Source organism: Berghia stephanieae, chromosome 5 (genome assembly GCF_034508935.2).
Source record: "Berghia stephanieae isolate SIO BIC M18660-M18661 chromosome 5, UCSD_Bste_1.3, whole genome shotgun sequence".
Classification (NCBI taxonomy): domain Eukaryota; kingdom Metazoa; phylum Mollusca; class Gastropoda; order Nudibranchia; family Aeolidiidae; genus Berghia; species Berghia stephanieae.
In genome coordinates this window covers 11339268-11356828 of record NC_088364.1, presented here as the reverse complement: position 1 = coordinate 11356828, position 17561 = coordinate 11339268, and the positions used below count along the sequence as shown (strand labels likewise).

Here is a 17561-nt window from a genome sequence, read left to right as displayed (position 1 = left end):
TTATATAAAAAAGCTCAAAAAAGCTCAACTCGGCACCTTTCGGGTACGAAGTAAAGACCATATTGCTGAGCCACGTTGTCCCGTGTATTTAAGTTTTTATTGTTACAGAAACGCAGACGGACAAACCAAATCCTTTTTTTAGCTTGGGTGACCGAAGAGTTTCTGGAATGGGTAAGACATGGAATGAGATTTAAAAGTTAGCTCAGGATAGAGAGGAATGGAAACTGTTTGTCTGTGGCCTATACCCTGACCCAGGGTGAAAAAGGCAATGATGATGATGATAATTGTGTTGTTGTTGTTTGTATTTCGTTCGTTTTTTGAAGCTGTTGTCTTCATCTTTGTTTATTACGCTTAACACATAGGACGAGCCATGGAGCCTACAAAGCGATATTTAAAATAATAAAACTTTTTTTTATTCGCTAACAACGGACAAGAACTCAGTTTACACCTGAGCTCGGTGGGAGAATTTGAACCAAGGGCCCCATCCTGGGACTTTGAGCCGCTGAGTCCGGGTCTCGAACCAAAGACCTACTAGTCCGAGGCGGGTGTCATGCCATGAGACCACGAAGCCGGACCTATAATTCACATGAAATTATATAAAAAAAATAATGCCTGATAGAGTTATATAATGATTTTTTTTGGTTTTTGTTTGTTTCAGGTTTTAGGAGATGTGGCCATATTTTCACAGTAAGTATAAGCATCGATTACTATCGACAATATAACAATGAATTTAAATTATATTGGATTTTTATTTGATTAGTGCGTTTATGAATCATAAATGATGCCTTACTTTGAAAGTAAAAAAAAAGAACAATACATTTTAAAACATTTAATCAGAAAACTAGTGAAATTAAGCTGCTAGAAGCTGTGGACTGTAATAACTAATAAACAAAATATGAATATAACAGCTTCAAAAAATAACAAAATACCAAACACCGAACGTTCCGGACTTAAACCCTTCGTCAGCCAACAAAACAAAAAAACAAAACAAAAAACAAACATAATTACATGACTAAATTTCAGATCGACAACAGAGAAATTTGGTAGAAGGTGCTCGACGAACTGGAATTTAATTAGTAATGCATTTATGTTTGTATAGTTTTTTGTTGTTGTTGGCTGAAGAAGGGTTTTGAGTCCGAAACGTTCCGTGTTTTTTATTTTTTTTATTATTTTTTTTTTAATTTCTTTTCTTTTGAAGCTGTTATATTCATTTATGTTTATTCCTTTTATCAGAAAACTAGTCCTTCGAATATTGATCGATTAAAATGACCCTCATGTTGTCAAAAATCTCAAACATTTTCGAAGAATGCCTTGAAATCCTAGATTGGAGAGTTTTTGACAAGGTGAAGGTCATTTCAATCGATCGGCAACTGAAGGACCAGTTGATGCTGTTTTTTGGCCAGAATTTTAAAGAAGTATTTTTGTCTGTTTTTTTTTTGGCCAGAATCTTTAAAAAGTATTATTTTTTGGCCAGTATCTTTAAAAAGTGTTATTTTTGGTCATAATTTTTTTTAAAGAGTACGATAGAAAGAAGAGTTTTTTTCAGTTTTAAAAATAAGATAATACCCTGCGTGAATGATATCACGTGATCGAGTGTGCTGAATGTTTTCATAAACATTGTTACCTCTATCACTACCTCAAACTCATCTCAAATTTCCAACAGAGACGGCAAGAGTTTTGATTACATAGAAGACTACCCAGTCAATTTGATGGACAGTTTGGAACAACGCACCGGCCTAGTTTCTAAGGGGTCCGTTCTGGTCCTCACCTTAGAATATGGCCAGAACTTCTCATTCCCCGGAAGTGATGTCTTTAGTCCGGAAAGGGCCCAAACGGCACCTTTACTTGCTCTTAAATCCAATTTTTTACACCCTCTACTTTACTATTACAAGCAGTTGCCCACTGGTGAGTTATGCAAAGATAAATTTCAACTTTTCATATAGAACAATATCCATCAAATTATGATTAAAGCGCTTTACAAGGGGCATAACGTCATCGGCAATACTGAAAAAAATATTTTTGCCTGGCTAGGTGGTACTCAATCTAACCCTGAGTGCGGTGAGATAATGTATATAATGATGCATTTTTCAATGTCTGCGCAGCCAACAGCAGGAATTGAACCAGTAATCTGTAGGATCGAGGCGAGTGTCATACAAACCTTGAATATCTATGTAGCGCAATACCCACTAAACATGCTCAAAGCGCTTTACAGCAACGCTTAACATGTAGGACGTGACATAACGCCTGTTAGGCGATATTACAATTATTTTTCGAACAGAAACAACGCTGTTTACGGCCAGGTACTCATTTTAAACCTGAGTACGGTGAGAGAATGTGAGTAAAGAGCATTTTCAAAGGACTCAACTATGCGCAGAGCGAGGCTCGAACACAGGACCCTCCGATCCGAAAGCTAGTGTCATACAAAACCCACCAATCCGCTCGTTTTTTGTGTAAAGCTTATGAAATGGTAGGTGTTCGCGAAACTTTTAGGTCATACCATGACGTTTTCGTTTAAAGAGAGGGAAAAACTATAAAATCAACGATATAATGTCACTAGGATTTAATAACACTTCGAAAACCTTAAAATTGTGGTCAGGCACCAAAAACTGCCAGTTTCAATAAAGATTTAATGAGTTAAAGATGCTTACTTAGTTCTGAAATTGATGACAAAATTTCTTATTTTTACGGATTTTTCGTAGTATTGGGCAGGTCTGTTTTTTGTTGTTGTTTTTGTTGGTGATTTATCGTCTTAAAACGACTTCGTGTTCGGATGAACCAGATGAGATGCCAAAATTTAGAGTTAAAATGTGACCCACCGTTACAAAGTAGGCATGAAACCAGGGAGTAAAAATTGAATCTATAGACACAACTATGAAAATTTTGGTGATTTCAAGTCCTTTCTTTTGTTGTTGTTCTTTTTTTTTTATTTGATTGGTATTTACGGGTTTTACAGCGCTTGCAACGCTTTAAGGTCATATCAGCGCCAGTAAAAAGGAAGAAAATGGAATAGTAAAAAGTTCTAGAATTACAATTAAAGCACGCAAGAAAATGTAAGACAGTTTCTGACATTGCAAAAACAAACAAACAAACAAACAAAAAAAAACAACAACAAAAAACAAAAAACCCTGAGACTAAAACATAGGCGTTTGTTTCGCGTTCGGTTCAGCAACCCATATAAAAACAGCCCCGGATATAACACAGACCTGGTTTTAATATATATATATATATATATATATATATATATATATATATATATATATATAAATATATATATATATATATATATATAATAAATATATATTAATATATATATATATATATATATATATATATATTTAATATATATATATAATATATATATATATATATATATATAATATATATATAATATATATATATAAAATCCCGTTGTTTTCTTTTTCTCCCTCTTCGTCTTTACAGTAAATTTCACCGGCTGTATGAGAGCATTTTAAGAACCTTATCGATTATAGGGAATGAGATTAGCGGAAGAGTAGCGTCCCTTGATTGGACGTCACCCATAGTCTGTGACGTCACCGGCGGAAAAGTTATTAGAGAGAGAGCGTCATGTTGGTTGTGCGCATGCGTCTCTCGTCCTCGCTTCCGGTGAAAGCGACTTGAGACGCTTCAAATCCAAATTGGCGTTCTCTCTGTAAGGTGACGTCCAATCAAGGGACGCTACTCTTCCGCTAATCTCATTCCCTATAATAGGCGAGGTGAAAACCACTTAGCATATCCAAACACATTGCATTATCCCACATATGTTAACTCAAAAAGCTAAAGGCAACTGAGAGTAGTAGGCAGGCCTAGTTCATGAACGCACACACACACACACACACACACACACACACACACACACACTCTCTCTCTCTCTCTCTCTCTCTCTCTCTCTCTCTCTTGCATTATCCCACATATGTTAACTCACAAAGCTAAAGGCAACTGAGAGTAGTAGGCAGGCCTAGTTCATGAACACACACACACACACACACACACTCTCTCTCTCTCTCTCTCTCTCTCTCTCTCTCTCTCTCTCTCTCTCGCATTATCCCACATATGTTAACTCAAAAAGCTAAAGGCAACTGAGAGTAGTAGGCAGGCCTAGTTCATGAACACACACACACACACACACACACACACACTCTTGCATTATCCCACATATGTTAACTCAAAAAGCTAAAGGCAACTGAGAGTAGTAGGCAGGCCTAGTTCATGAACGACGCGCGCACACACACACACACACACACACACACACTCTCTCTCTCTCTCTGTATGTATGTGTGTATGTGTGTGTGTGTAGGCTACTTATTAGCATACTACATAGTTGTCATGATATCACGACCCTTGGTTCAGGCAGACAGTATTTTTTTTAGCACAATAAACACAAATGAACACACGCACAACTGACAGCTTGGAATTGTATTCATGTGTGTGTGTGTGTGTGTGTGTGTATGTGTGTGAGATAGATAGAGAGATAGAGAGAGAGAGAGAGGGGGGGGGGATTACAAATGATAACTAATAGATAGTATGCACTTGGCTAAGAAGGTCATAACATTGCCATCCGGAAATATAACGGACCAACACACAAAACTATGTGTAACCATGAACTTTTATAGTCTAGTTAATACAGTTTAGTGAGAATCACTCACAAACACGGATGGCAAAATACAATAACAAAGACTTGAGTGACGTCCTCTTCGTTCTATCTATAGTGATAAATATGTGATTCAGACCACTTGGGTTGTTTCGACTGAAAATCGGCCATAACAAGACTCGGTTATAATAGGAGTCTTAGGCCGTTCCCACCATGCCTGTTGTTTTAATAAGGTTCTACTGTATTTATAATCATTCACTAGACTTCAACAGTTGTGACGTCACTTCCCTCGTAATCACGCATAGTAACTTAGTAACTGGTTCTAAACTATCGGAACAATGGCGGACGCCCTTATAAAATACTTCTCCGACGAGCATAAAAGTGTATCCAGAGGAGAAAAACATACATATGATCATGTTTTGACTTTTATACATTATGATCACATGACATGTGAAAAAGTTCTAGCCAGCATGAAGACTAAAACGCACCTATTTTCTTTGTCTTTCTTTGCTGGGCGGACGTGACATCAAACATACTTGAATTCTATTCTAAATTCAGCTTTTCAAATCTCGATTCATCCCTATGTAATACCGTTTTGTTACGATAAGTCACAAATGAAATGAAATGTCAAATTTAGTCCTTGGCCTGTTTAAGGAATGATGGGTCGTTCTCCTCAATAAAGCATCTTGCTCCATGTCTCGCATGATGACTATATATTCTATTTTTAGAATCTAAACCACGTGATATAATGTCGTTTGGACGGGAGGGGTGACATTTTAGCGAGAATTAATCATCCAAAAGATGTTCTTAAAACAATAAAAAAAGAAATTTTAAAAAAAAATTCTCTCTATTCATGCCCAAGGGGAAATTTGTCTTTAGGGTTAATTCTAAGGGAAGACTGGATTAACCCATGCGTTTGACGCAGTGCAGCGCCCGCAAAGTGAGCTAGGGCTAGGTGACTTGCTCAAGGCTACACGACGAGGTGGGCAGTCGAACTCGGTACCTTTTGGATACGAAGCAAAGACCGTACCGCTGAGCCACGCCGCTGCCCCCTGTGTTGTTCCACTCTGTTGCAAGAAAACTAAGAGTACCTAATTTGGATTCTGAGACTAAAACATTTCCGTTTGGTTCGCGCTCGGTTCAGCAACTGAAAGCGACAGGAAAACAAGCGGGGTGGGGTGGGGGTGGGGTGGGGTTGTGTTGGGGGGGGGGGGGAGATGAAAAAAGAGATACTGCCTGTGATTTCGGCGATAGGATGAAACGTAAAACTGAGAGCAACACTGACATGAAACAGAAATAAAATCACTCAGTGTACTTACTATTTAAGCAGTAGAAATTGGGTAAAATATTATGGTATATTAACTCACTCAATCCAAGAGATTTTTTTCTACTTTTCAAAATTTGAAAAAAATGTACTAAAATGAGCATGTACATAGATAGTTTCGTTCATCAACGATTGACATGCAAAAACTAAAAACATTAGTTTTGATACTACGCCTATAATTTGTCTCATAAAAATGGAATAAATAGGCATTGGATAAAAGTAACCCAGGGTGTACTACGGATATAGGGAATGAGATTAGCGGAAGAGTAGCGTCCCTTGATTGGACGTCACCCATAGTCTGTGACGTCACCGGCGGAAAAGTTATTAGAGAGAGAACGTCATGTTGGTTGTGAGCATGCGTCTCTCGTCCTCGCTTCCGGTGAAAGCGGCTTGAGACATTTCAAAACCAAATTGACCCTCTCTCTGTAAGGTGACGTCCAATCAAGGGGCGCTACTCTTCCGCTAATCTCATTCCCTATAGTCGGTGTTAGATTTGAGTGAGTTAAAGATTACGCCCTTTCACGCATATTGTGTTTGATGACGTGGTCTAGGCATTCCATGGAGGAATATAGACAATCCATCAAATAAACTTCTGATGTCAAGAGGGTTTACTCTCGTTGCCCAAGAAACCAATGAGACCACTTGTTTCCATGAGCTCTACTAACGACAACTCACTAGGCGGTGCAAAAACCAAATAATGACGTCAAAATGCCAGTCTTTTTGGGTTTCAATGTCAGGCTATAACTTAACGTTCAATAGTCTTGCCCAAGGGAAAAAAGTGGCAGTAGCTGGCCTGGAACTCGTTACCTTCCTGCTAACCATTGTGTAATGCTTTTACCACTCAATCAGCTCATTCTTTGTTTCGTTTCCAGCTGTGCAAATGGCGTCCAAACAAAAAGACATGGCTCTGCCCCGACCAGATGCTCTACATCATATCTTAGAAGACTTCCTGGCCACTTGGGATGCGCCAGAAAGTCACCATGTACCTCTGAGGCGTTTCTTGGAACACATTATGGACAGTGACCAAAGGAACTTTTTCTCAGAGACCTGTTTCCGCTTAGCCATGACCCACATGTCGCTACCAGAGAGTTGTGAGAATCAATACATGAAGGGAAAGGGTCTGTCTGGATTGCAATATTATGCCACACATGATTCGAATCTGTCACACTTTTCCTCGAAACGTTAATTTTTCACAGTAAACCAGTTGCCAAAAAAAAGGATTTGAAATTTGAAATGTCCAAAAATGTGAAGTCTTAGTTCTTATCTGTTTAAAATAAAATCATAATATTTATTTTCTTTAATAAAATGTAAGAACCTGATCCAAGTGTAATACAATGTGTTGGACCTCGGCCAGGCGGAGTTGTCGTACCAGTAAGGTCGCGGGTTCGAACCCCCATCGAAGCCGCGCAGTTTTTATTCTCTGTTGTCTTCTGGCACTTTCCTACTCACTTTGTTTCTTGTTTTTAAGATGCAAATGGGGCACTCAGGGGCGTGGCTATATTGGTTGATTTGGTGCTTGGCACCGCATCCATCTTTTAAAAACGGATTACAGCATCTAAAAATTTTTTAAATAAAACTGAGAAATGATGTATATCGCCTCTTATTTATTTCAGTAAGTCTTTTCTTTAATTTGTTATCTTTCTTTTGTATTTACAAATATAGCACGCTTTAAGTCATTTTCTTCTGATTCTGGCACCACCCTATACTGGAAGCATGCCACGCTACTGGGGGCACTGTGCCCATCATCGCAAATTAATCTTAAACACATAAATTATGTTACCTATCACACCACACGAATCCTGTCCCTCAAGTCATTCAATCCTCCCTGTGTTTTTGTATATGTGGAAAACGCGTTGAAATGATGTTGAGTCTGTGATGTCTATTATGTCATGTGGTAGTTTGTTCCATTCATGTAGAGGGAATGAGATTAGCGGAAGAGTAGCGTCCCTTGATTGGACGTCACCCATAGTCTGTGACGTCACCGGCGGAAAAGTTATTAGAGAGAGAACGTCATGTTGGTTGTGCGTACGCGTCTCTCGTCCTCGCCGCGAGGACGAGAGACGCATGCGCACAACCAACATGACGTTCTCTCTCTAATAACTTTTCCGCCGGTGACGTCACGGGTGACATCCAATCAAGGGACGCTACTCTTCCGCTAATCTCATTCCCTATTGTTCGAAGGGAACAAGCTGTATTTGTATGTGTCTGACCTGGTGGAATATGTCAGTGTGATGAATCCTGGTTGGGTATCTGTTTTTAAAAAAAATTGTTGATGTTAATGGGGGAAGAGGGAGAGAGAGAGAGAGAGAGAGAGAGAGAGAGAGAGAGAGAGAGAGAGAGAGAGAGAGAGAGAGAGAGAGAGAGAGAGAGAGAGAGAGAGGGAGGAAGTGGCCGAGTGGTTAAGGCATTGCACTGTGACTCGGAAAGTCCCGGGTTCGAGCCCCGCTTCAGGCACTTTCTTTTTCTTCCTTGGGCAAGATTATTGCACAACATGGGTGATTCCTGTTGACATCAGACACCTTGTTTGATGAATTATCTATACTCCTTCGTGGTTGGTCTAGGCGACGATATCTTATGTCTTATGATGTCGTGGGTCAAGGGCATCATTTTTTTTTTAATCTTAAAAAAATGTTAATGGCTGAGTGTTTGCTTTTGACTGTAAGGTCTGGATCAACACATGAAGCATTCGTGTTTGATAACTCATTATTCATATTTCTCCCTGATGCTATCAAGTACTTTCACTAATTCACATGCCTCAGTTCCACTCAACATAATGGCGTCTCTGAAAAAACAAACAAATCCAAAACAACTTATTAATAATATTTTGGCCAGAAAACTCGTCCTTCAAATATCGATCGATTAAAATGATCCGCATCTTGTCAAAAACTATAAATCCTGAGACTTACTTGAAAACTTCCCTGAAGTCCCAGGTTTGAGAGTTTTTGACCAGATAATGTCCTTTTAATCGATCGCATTTGAATGTCGAATTTTCTGGCCAAAATTTAATAAATGTGATGTTTTTTTTTCTTCTTCAGTTTGGCAAACAAGACCTGAGGCTATTTTTTCCTTCTCTCTTACACGTTAAGAATTTGGCCTTATGATATTTTTCACACGATATCTTCAGAAATGATGGCATTTATCATTCATTGAATATGTGTGAGGAAGACAAAAGGAATAGAAATAGAGATGGGGCGGGGGGGGGGGGAAGAAGGGAGGAGACAGAAAGAGAGGGAGAGAGAGAAGGGAGGGAGGAAAGAGATGGAGAGAGATAGAGAGGGAGAGAGAGGGAGAAAGAGGGAGAGGGAGGGAGAGGGAGATGAATAGAGATAGATAGATAGATAGATTGATAGATAGATAGATAGATAGAGAGAGAGAGAGAGAGCAAGAGAGAGAGAGAGAGAGAGAGAGAGAGAGAGAGAGAGAGAGAGAGAGAGGGAAGGAGGGGGGTGATAAATAGAGAAAGAGAAAGGCCACCATTGCTACTACTACTATACTACTACTACTACTACTACTACTACTACTACTACTACTACTACTACTACTACTACTACTACTACTACTACTACTACTACTACTACTACTACTACTACTACTCCTACTACTACTGCTGCTACTACTACTACTACTACTACTACTACTACTACTACTACTACTACTACTACTACTACTACTACTACTACTACTACTACTACTACTACTACTACTACTGCTACTATTACTACTGCAAAAACTACTACTACTACTACTACTACTACTACTACTACTACTACTACTACTACTACTATTACTACTGCAAAAACTACTACTACTACTACTACTACTACTACTACTACTACTACTACTACTACTACTACTACTACTACTACTACTACAACTACTACTACCACTACCACTACTACTACTACTACTACTACTACTACTACTACTACTACTACTACTGCTACTACTACTACTACTACTACTACTACTACTACTACTACTACTACTACTACTTTCATCACCACCTATCACACCCATTGAATGCACGATATCTATCTCTAATCACGGACCTAACACACTTGCCTTCTCGCTCCATTGCGGAAGTGAAAAGGTCACATAATCAGGTCGTTTAGATTTCCCCAAAAGATAATTGTTATGAAACAAAGCTGTCATACATTTGACAAAACGCATTTTCTCTACATCGGTCAGACTTCTAAACATTATATAGAAGTATCAGAATTGACATAATATATTGAATGAAAGAAATGCCCCCCTCCCCCACCCACGGCCACTTCCTAATCTGTCACTAATTCTTAAACTCAAAATAGTTCTTTAAAAAATGTTTGATATTAAAAATTTCTAGTTCGAGATTTAAAATTTCTAGTTTGAGATTAAAAATCTCTAGTTTGAGATAAAAGATCTCTGGTTCGAAATAAAAAATCTCTGGTTTGAAATAAAAAATCTCTGGTTTGAAATAAACAATCTCTGGATTGAAATAAAAAAATCTCTAGTTTGAAAATTTCCCCACACAGTTGGGATCGTTTCAGTCTATCGAATTGATATGAAGAATATTTTTTGGTCCGAATAACAATGAATTAAAGTGTTTTGCCGTCGTAGGATATTATAATATGGGGCCCACGTGTTTTTTTTTTCTTACTGAAAACACGCCGAAATGCGGTGGGTGTGTTCACAAAGTTGGAACGGACATCGTGTCAAACCATTCGAATGTCGATTGCGTTTTAAATCTCCTATGTTTGCAGGATCTACATATCAGAAATGTCTGAATTCAGATGAGGCCGAATAAATCCCTGAAGAACTAAGAAACACTGCAGTGCCCTCCGTACTAAAGCCGCAACAAAGATCTTGAAAGTCTCAGAACTCTGGCCCGGGACCGTCAGGACGGACTTTTTAGCATAAGGTTTCAAAATACGATGGTCGCCTGACGTCATTTGCGTGCTGGTAATGGGAACGATCTATAATATTCCCTTTCCATGTGCTCGAGGTCATTGGTCACATTGGAATATGTGCTCAAAATGACCCAACATAGTGAAAGTGTTCACAGTTTGAGAAATATCCAACATCACAATTTGTCATTTTGCTCAGCGTGACTCATGGGTATGTTTACTAGTGCGGGGCGGTCCTTGGCAAGCTTAAGGACCACGGTCCTACGGTCCTTGGGAAATGAAGACCGCAAGGATGTCCTTTTCGACATTGAACATTCCTGAGAGACTGTTGGAAATTCGAACCGGTTTGACCTTTGAGACCGTGGGATCGTTCATTCTTGAACCGTTAAAGACCGCTACACGATGAAAACCTACAGGAGTAAAACACACGGAGTAGTCACACTCATTTCAAATTGTAACCTAATTAGAGAAGAGGGGTGATGCCTTCTTTATTTGCTCACCGTACTTCATTGTTACTTCGATAATTTAATAAAATTTGAAATTTATCCCCATTAACGGAGATAATGGCATCGCCCAAGGCGTTGATCGAGTTGTTCGTGGCGTTGATACACACACGCAACTCCTACCCCTCCCTCCCCCCCCCCCCACACACACAATTAGAGGGCAGCGAGCCTTGAAGAGTAAGAGAGAGACGTGAAGTTATAATAAGAGGGGGTGGATGAGGTAATAAGAGGGGTCGATGGTGACTTTTCGCCAGATCTAACAAACTCAGCTACCCATTCATTGCTGAGTAGACAGGGATTCAGAAAAAACTCGACTGCACCCGGGATCGATCTCTGGCCCTTTGCGTATAAAGAGAGTGCTCTATCAACTGAGCTATCGGGGTCCCCAAATATTCTATTGGACTTTTTTAAAATTCAGACGTTATAACTGGGTTTTTTTGGAAGGAAGAAACTAATGAAACTCATATTATTTGATTAGTAAAAACACCAAACGAAATTTTAATATTATTGTATTATTTTAAATGACAACACTGCGATAGAAAGGAGTGGTGACAAGAGATGGACAAAAGAAAACAAAAAATCGGATTTGCTACTTGCTAGGTTCGACACACACACACACACACACACACACACATACACACACATCTTTAGTAGTCACATACATTTCAAACAATAACCCATTAGAGAAGAGGGGTCATGCCTTCACCATAGATCATTGTCATTGCGATCATTATGGTGTAGTAAATTTTGAAATTTACCCCGTATAATGGAATCGTCCAAGGCGTGCGCCTCCTGTTCCCCCCATCTCACACACGAAAGGGCGGTTTGCGGAGTGGAGGTTGGTGGTCGTCTGTCTGTATGGTCGTCTGTGTCGTTTAGTGTATGGCAAAGGGGGGTGGGTGCGATTAATTAAGTGGATGGGTGGTGATTGGTGGAAGACAGGCAACCGAAGGCAACGAATCGCTGGGGAAGTAGTAGGCTATGGCGCGAGACCGAAGGTGATCAGACCGGTCTTCAGCGCGGCACTAGTTGAAAGGTGATAAGAAGTGAGGACCGCCGCCGGTCTTCACTATGGGACCGATCCCCGGTTCACAGCTAAAAGACCGTGGGACCGGTCCAAGGACCGGTCCTCAGCGCGGCACCTATGTTTACAGTTTTCATAAGCACACAGCCTGGTTACATTTGTTGAGAAATGTCCAATCGTTGTACAGCAACAAATCATGTGATTGATGACTGGGTTGGACGAAAACATGACTATAGATCTTTCCCATTCATGCCGGATCTTGCTGAACATCTTTTACTGTGGAGGGGGGGGGGGGGGGCGATCTTTATCATTTATCCATCTGCTCAAAACTTGCCTAAATTTCACAATGTGCTCAAAACTATAATAAGTGTTTTCACAATTTTCGAAATACCCAAGGGGTATGTTTACAACTGTTGTAGACAGAAAGCAGCTTGTTTACATTCTTTAAAAAAGAAATATCCTATCGTTGAACAGCAACAAGTCATGTGAACAATGACTCGGCGACTGAATGAAAACCTGATCACCCCATTTTAATTCTATTATTTCGAAACGTTTGCTTGCCATGTAAATTATTCGCAAAAATTGTTTTTTTCTCACGTTCGCAAGCGTGTCACTCAAACACGTTTGTTGATTATCGTGTTCGAGAATAACTCTCGAACTGTGAAAGATTAACCTGACTTTGAGAGTTCAAGGATGTGAAGTGGGGGAAGAAACAAGCAGAGTACTGCCGTACTCTAGAAAAAAAAAACATATTTCAAAAGTTGGCCAGAAAACTCGTCCTTCAAATATCGATCGATTTAAATAACCCTTATCTTGGCCAAAAATAACCCTCTCAAACTTGGGACTTCGCAAAGTCCCAGCTTTGAGAGTTTTTTTTTCCAAGATGAGGGTCATTTAAACCGATCGATATTTGAAGGACGAGTTTTTTGGCCAAATTTTAAAATATGGGTTTTTCTGGAGTACGACAGAGTACTGCAGACTCGAACACGTTACGACTCATTGGTACTTATATCACTATAATATTCTATACACACATTACTTGGCAATGAGCTCGACACCAAGAAAGTAAGGAGTTGGATCAAGTAGATATTATATCATTGAAAAATATGTGTATTTGTTTTCACTCTGGACTTGGTGTGTTTATAAATATGAATTCTGTGATTGTTAAAAAGATGCAGATTGCATGTTTTAACATTTTATTTAATGATGCATCCAGACAAACGTGTACTTAATTGCAGGTCTGATAACCCGAACACGTTACAACTCATTGGTACTTATATCACTATACACGCTTACTTGGCAAAGAGCTCGACTGTGTGGTCACACCAAGAAAATAGGGAGCTAGATGAAGTAGATGGTTATCATAGCAAATTATGTGTATTTGTTTTCACTCCGGAGTTGGTGTGTTTATAAATATGAATTCTGGGATTGTTTTGTAAAAAAAAATAAAATTAGATTGCATAATTCTTTAACATTTTAATTAATGAGTCATCCAAACCAACGTGTACTTAACTGCAGGTCTGATAACCCAAATTGTTATAGACTCATTGTCTCAAACTCTCAACGCAAAATAATAATATAGTCCATTACAAAAACGTTTTGAACTAAGCCCATAAATACGTTCGGCTATCTGACCTGTAAAATATGTGTACTATGCTACAGACGTTAATTTTAATAGTCCAATAGAGAATGAGATTAGCGGAAGAGTAGCGTCCCTTGATTGGACATCACCTTACAGAGAGAACGTCAACATGGTTTTGCGCATGCGTCTCTCTCGTCCTCGCTTTCGGTGAAGTGTCTCCGGAAGCGAGGACTAGAGACGCATGCGCACAACCAACATGACGTTCTCTCTCTCTAATAACTTTTCCGCCGGTGACGTCCAATCAAGGGACGCTACTCTTCCGCTAATCTCATTCCCTATAGACTGATAAGTCCCTGAAACTATGCCGAGACAAAGTAGGGAGCAGTAACTGGTGTAAGATAAAGATATGAAAAATTTTGTGTGAAACAGTCAGGTTTTTTTCTTCTTGTATTTTTCTTTCTTGCTCCCGCTAGCACTGTTTCACACCCATAATATTATTTTTAGATCTTAAACATTTTGCCATAGTATACTCGTCTATGACGACCGCCAAAGGATTATGAACAAATAGATGTATTCAAGTGTACTACTACTACTACTACTACTACTACTACTACTACTACTACTACTACTACTACTACTACTACTACTACTACTACTACTACTACTACTACTACTACTACTACTACTACTACTACTACTACTACTACTACTACTACTACTACTACTACTACTACTATATATATATATATTATATATTCATTCATTCATTCAATTTGTGTTTAAATATCATGGTGCGTTATTATTGACCGATAAAATATTTTGTTTCGTTAAAGAGTATATTATTATACAGAATAATGTAAACTCGTGTTCATAACTTTTAATGTGACTCGGATGCCGATATCCCCTAAATTCGATGGATTATTAATGATCGTTATAACGGTGAGTACTCCTTTCATTATGGTTAATTCGATGGATTATTATTGATCGTTATAACGGTGAGTACTCCTTTCATTATGGTTATTTCTGTATTTCTGTATTTTTGATTATTTAGCAAATTTGTTTTCTTCATAATTTGTTCAAATAACTTCATTGTTGTAATTTTTGTGTGGCAAATATCAAGAAAACGGCCTGTTGGCACATTCACACACATCCACACACACACACACACACACACACACACACACGCACACGCAGACACACACACACACACACATTAAATTATATAATAGTGCTCAACTTTTGGATAAAAGGAGCTATTTATACAATAGTTCAAGTATAATTATGATCAACTACTACAATTTTGTTTCGAGAATTCGCTCTCAACAGGAAGTGAAAGTGAAAGTGAAACACAACAAACTACTTTCACTTTCACTTCCTGATGAGAGCGAACTGTTGAAGTTGATCATAATTATACTTGATATATATATATATATATATATATATATATATATATTATATATATATATATATATATATATATATATATATAATATATCTATATATATATATATATATATATATATATATATGTGTGTATATATATATATATATAAAGTCTGTGCCTATGCCTACTCATAAGTAGCATTCCTAGACGTTTTTATGTCTTCTATATCCATTGTCTTCCAAGTAGATTTCTCTCACATAATTTCATTATTGTCTCCCTTGCTACCGACACCATCCATCCATCCATTGTTCTCTCCCTTTCAATGTATCAAATTAAATATGTTTGTATGGCCCCTTCTTTTGCTTCCACGATATCACCCTTAGCCACATCATTACAAAAAAAAAAATAATAAAAATAAATATTCCCTATTTTCATAGTGTAAATTTTTCTCTCAGGGTCTATTCCAAGGGAAGACTGAAATAACTCAGGCGTCAGCCGCAGTTTGTTTGTGTTTTTGTGTTTTTAAGGGTTTTACGGCGCTTGCAACACATTTAGGTCATATCAGCGCCAGTAAAAAGGAAGATTTTGGATAGTGAAAAGATTCTAGACGTACAATAATAATAATAATAATAATAATAATGCTGAAAACTTATATAGCGCTATAACTCCGAGACACCAGACTCTAAGCGCTTAAATTACAAATTACTTTGGCTGAAACATACTCATTCACACACACAAGCACACACACACACACACACATACACACACACACAATACAACACACAACACAAACCAAACCTATCTTGCTTCTCATACCATCTACTAAAATCGAAACAAATATGTTTTAAGCGAACGTTTAAAAATAGACAAAGATTCTTTTTCACGAATGCTCTGCGGTAAGGCGTTCCAAATAGAGGGTCCGAAATGAGAAAAGGATCTCATTCCAGCATTTTTCCGAATTCGAGGGACAACTAGTTTTGTGGAATCACTGGCCGAACGTAAGGGGCGGGGTTTTGAATATCTTTCAATTAGTTCTGAAAGGTAGGAAGGGGCAGTACCTTCAAAACAACGATACACTAAAACACAAGCTTTGAATTTAATTCTTTTCTCAACAGGCAGCCAATGCAGGTCATGAAGTAGAGGTCCGGCAGAGTCGCACCTACGCTTCATAAATACTAGTCTGGCAGCGCTGTTTTGGACAATCTGAAGACGTTTCAGATTGTATTGCGAAACGCCAAACAACAGAGCATTACAATAATCCAATTTCGATAGTACGAGGGACACAACCAGGTGCTTGGTCACATCCTCAGATATGAACCGTCTAATGGAAGCAATCTTTTTTAGTTGGAAAAAGAGAGATCTAACCAAATTATTAACCTGGTGCTCCATCGACAGTCCAGAGTCTAAGAATGTGCCAAGGTTTTTCACTTTGTCAACAATTTGAATAGAGGCATCCCCCAACTTCAAATCTGTTTCACTTTTCCACTTCCTGTTCCCCACATACAGCACCTCCGTCTTATCATCATTCAGTTTCAGTCTGTTCTCATTCATCCATTTCTTAACACTTTGGATACAATTTTTACTATTGGCTGATACTTCTTGTAAATTTCTCATATTGGAAACGCAGTACAATTGCGTATCATCAGCGTATTGATGGTAAGACAGACCAAAACTTCTGATGATTTTAGACAGAGGGCCAACGTACAAAACAAAAAGAACGGGTCCAAGTACTGAACCCTGGGGAACCCCACAATCAAGAAAGATTTCCTCCGATCTATATTCATCCACCGTAATAATCTGTTTACGATTAAACAAATATGACCTAAACCAATCAAGCGCTGCACCAGACACGCCATAAGTAATTTCAAGACGTTTGAGAAGAAGATTGTGATCAATAGTATCAAAAGCAGACGATAGGTCAAGCAAATTCAGCAAAGAACATGAACCATTGTCTATAACAGAGAGGAGATCATTAACAACCCTAACAAGTGCGGTTTCCGTCGAATGATGTTGCCTATAAGCAGACTGAAATTTTTCTTCAAGACAATTATTTTTAAGATGAGACAGTAATTGTTTCAAAACAAGCTTTTCTAAGATCTTAGAGAGAAAAGGAAGATTAGAGACAGGGCGATAGTTTTTTAAGTTCTCTTTATCGAGATCAGGTTTTTTCAAAAGGGGTTTGACATGAGCAACTTTGTAAATGTCTGGTACAGCACCTGACTGCAACGAATTATTAACAATACATGTAAATG

The 17561-nt window shown here is 38.5% G+C and overlaps 2 protein-coding genes across 6 annotated transcripts in view; both read left to right on the top strand.

The window, feature by feature from the left end:
- LOC144972400 (FAD-dependent oxidoreductase domain-containing protein 2-like) overlaps positions 1-7260 on the top strand; it is a 131035-nt gene extending 123775 nt beyond the window's left edge. For all 5 annotated transcript variants that reach the window (XM_078913543.1, XM_078913546.1, XM_078913545.1 and 2 more), the window contains 3 exons: positions 659-687; positions 1664-1905; positions 6806-7260. In XM_078913543.1, coding sequence (XP_078769669.1) covers positions 659-687; positions 1664-1905; positions 6806-7119 — 585 coding nt within the window. In that variant the 3' untranslated portion in view covers positions 7120-7260. The remainder of the gene's footprint in view (positions 1-658; positions 688-1663; positions 1906-6805) is intronic.
- A 7583-nt stretch (positions 7261-14843) lies between these two features.
- Positions 14844-17561, top strand: part of LOC144972401 (FAD-dependent oxidoreductase domain-containing protein 2-like) — a 245734-nt gene continuing 243016 nt past the window's right edge. Inside the window, exon 1 of the mRNA XM_078913550.1 lies at positions 14844-14864. The gene's annotated coding sequence lies outside the window, so the exon portion shown is untranslated. The remainder of the gene's footprint in view (positions 14865-17561) is intronic.